Below are 3,020 nucleotides of genomic sequence, written 5' to 3'. Positions count from 1 at the left end.
CCTTCCAGCTCTCATTAAAACTCTGACAGCAGCATTTTGGATTAAATGAAGACTTATTAAAGAGTTTTTCGGATGTCCAGATAATAAAGAATTACAGTAATCCAGTCTAGACGTGATAAATGCATGAATCAGTTTTTTTGCAGCATTTTTTAACAAGATGTTTCTAATTTTAATGATATTACGCAGGTGGAAGAAGGCGGTCCTGGTAACATTAACATTTCAACATCTCTCTGCTCACGTTTGTTGCAGCTAAATGTTTGTTTCAACCTGTKGAAATGTAATGTTTGGTAGATTAAATCTAAGTGGAGACACGTTTACTTATAATACAGTAGGCTATCTGTAAAATAAATTAAATTTGTTTATTGGTTCAAACCAAGATGGGGGATGACAACGACTGTCTTTGCCAGCAGCAGGTGTTACTAAACGTTGTGAAGCTAAAGAAATTAGTAAATATCTTTCTTTTATAAATATATTTATATATATTTTTTTAAATTCACCACACAAGTTAACTTTTCTTATTTGGAACACTTATGTTGGCTTTTTCTTCATCTTTAACCACAAAAAATGTCAGTGAATCTTGAGCAAATTTCATTTAAATCCTAAACTGAGATTAAATTGACAAGGCACAAAAACCCTCCAGTTTGTTGTTGCTTTGTACTGTATTTATTTGATGGGTGCACGGTGAGAAATTCAAATCTATCCCATCTCTTTACATTTATTCAAATGGAACCCACGGTTTTTAACTGTACCTAAAACGTGTTTATGTACAGAAAATGAARTGCCATCATTATAAAACTTCACACCATTTTCTGGTTACTGCTGGTGGACTTTTCATTTTATTTATGAGCATCATAATTATGTAATTAATGAAAAGTCCACTTGAGGACGCTGTTTCCCTCTTTCTCATGAACTCATTCTTGTTCACAGCAAGCTCATTTATCATATAATTGTTTGGCACTTCAAATATACAAAGTGCTTTTTGTCCCCATTTAACATTTTAGATAGGCATCATTCTTCCTAAACATCAGTTTTCATTTTATGTGCACATGTGGAACAAACATCATGGACCTCTGTAATAACATGATTGGTACAGTAAATATTACTAGTTTTGTGTCTCTGTTGAGATATCTGAACTAAAAATATTTAAATATACTACATACTAGCCAAACCTTGCAAAACACAAGCTAAAAAGGCAAAATGCCAGCTAAAAKGTTCATCACAGTACCTGGATCAGTTTTAAAAAATAAATGAATTATGCAAGTTACTTTTAAAAACAATTTGTTCTGGCCAGTTGCCTAATTTTACTAGAAATAATGCTATTTTTGGACATTTCAAAAATGTTAAGTAAAAATGTGTGGTTTGAATATATGCTACAACTGCCTGCCATACATCTCCGTCACCTTCAAAAGCTTATCAGCTGAAGTCATCAGGTGCTTCTACAGTGTCCATGTTTATACTGGAGAGAGGAGTAATTGTAAAACTTGAATTATTCCTTTGTTTATTYCTGTTCATATTAGTTATGCTAATTAATTAGGCGATAGGCCATTAAAAGTGAGTTCGCATGTCAAATAAATAGGTAAAAATGTTTTGTTTTAGCAGATATTGGGAAACTAGGCCGCATTTTCTGCAGAAATAAACGCTCATTCCAAGAAATGTTCATGTTTTTACCAATAAAATCCTGACTGCAGTAACGCCTCACGATTTTAGTTTAGTTGTTTTTTTATCTCCCACAATGCTTTGCGCCAGGGGCTGGCTCGTGAGCGCGTGTGTACGCTGTCTGTGGTGCTGAAGCTGCGCGTGCTACCAGCTGACCGTGGCTACCATCAGCGCGAGCATCTTTCCGCTAGCGGAGCGGACAAACGAGGAATTCTGTTTTCGTCGATGGAAGGCGATTCAGGATGGTTCCGCCGGCTTCTTAGCTTTATTTTAAGCACTTTTATATAAAAACAGGCGGTGTTTTAAAGCACAAAGCGGAGACGACGTGTGTGAAGCTGTATTTTTTTTCTGTTTTTTGACGCTTTTGTCGTGTTTCTCCGGTTCCTGCCGCCGCCGCCTGTCTGCTCAGCAGCCGTCTCTCTCCGCGCCCCGTCCCGCATCCTTTATGCACAGCACGCTGCTCCGGTCCTCTCCGACGAAACACACCTACGTGTCCGAGCACAATGGTCCGCTACAGCTGCGTTTACTGAGAGACATGGAAGCTAAACAACATCCGATAAAGAGTCTAAAAAGCTACCCGGAAACCGGCGGCCGGAGCCTGGCGGCGGCCGCCGGAGGAGACGGCCGAGCCGGCTCAGCTGAAACGGAGATGGAGCTAAAGATCCAGAAAGCCATCGACTTCAAGGCGGAGGGGCACCGCTGCTACAAGGAGAAGAAATTCCGGGAGGCGATAGGCAAGTACCACCGAGCGCTGCTTCARCTCAAAGGAGTGCACGTTGTGGACGGGACGACGGGCTCCGAGGTCAGCCTGCTCAGCCAAGCCGCCGCCAAGCTGACCGAGGAGCAGCGGAGAKCCGTGGAGAGCACCGAGATCGAGTGCTACGACAGCCTGACAGGTGAGCTGTGTCGGTCCGGCGCAGATCCAAACACGACACGGTATAACTGCTGACAGCATTGTTTGCTCCGGTTCACCGAGTTCACAGGAAAGAGTGGGATGGATGGATGGATGGATGGATGGATGGATGGATGGATGGATGGATGGATGGATGGATGGATGGATGCTGGCTCAGAGGCAGATGAAATAATTCTGGGGACAGTCAGCATGGTGTTTATTTTCTGGAGAGGACAAACTGTTCTGATTTGATAGACAATAAGAAAAAGATTATCCAGCAGGGCATTGTTCAACCATTTCAGAAAAATAAATCTAATGATTTTTTAGAATATAATATCAAATTTAAGCACCCTTTGTGCTGTAAAGTTAAATTAGTATTGTATGATTTTGGTATAACAGGAAAAGTTTAGCACATTAGTGTTGTCTGACTCAGAGGATGGGGTGATGTAAGGTTATTAATTTATTATTATTA

At 40.5% G+C, this 3,020-nt stretch overlaps 1 protein-coding gene across 1 annotated transcript; it reads left to right on the top strand.

The window, feature by feature from the left end:
* Window positions 1-1,756: 1,756 nt before the first annotated feature.
* LOC106527835 (tetratricopeptide repeat protein 9B) lies at window positions 1,757-2,552 on the top strand (the record flags this gene model as incomplete). The annotated part of the gene is given in 1 exon segment (XM_074559760.1): window positions 1,757-2,552. A coding segment is annotated over 1 exon segment (451 nt), but the record flags the coding sequence as incomplete, so codon positions are not given.
* Between the last annotated feature and the right edge of the window lie 468 nt (window positions 2,553-3,020).

Source organism: Austrofundulus limnaeus, unplaced genomic scaffold (genome assembly GCF_001266775.1).
Source record: "Austrofundulus limnaeus strain Quisiro unplaced genomic scaffold, Austrofundulus_limnaeus-1.0 Scaffold344, whole genome shotgun sequence".
NCBI lineage: Eukaryota > Metazoa > Chordata > Actinopteri > Cyprinodontiformes > Rivulidae > Austrofundulus > Austrofundulus limnaeus.
This window is presented reverse-complemented; position numbering and strand designations above follow the sequence as displayed.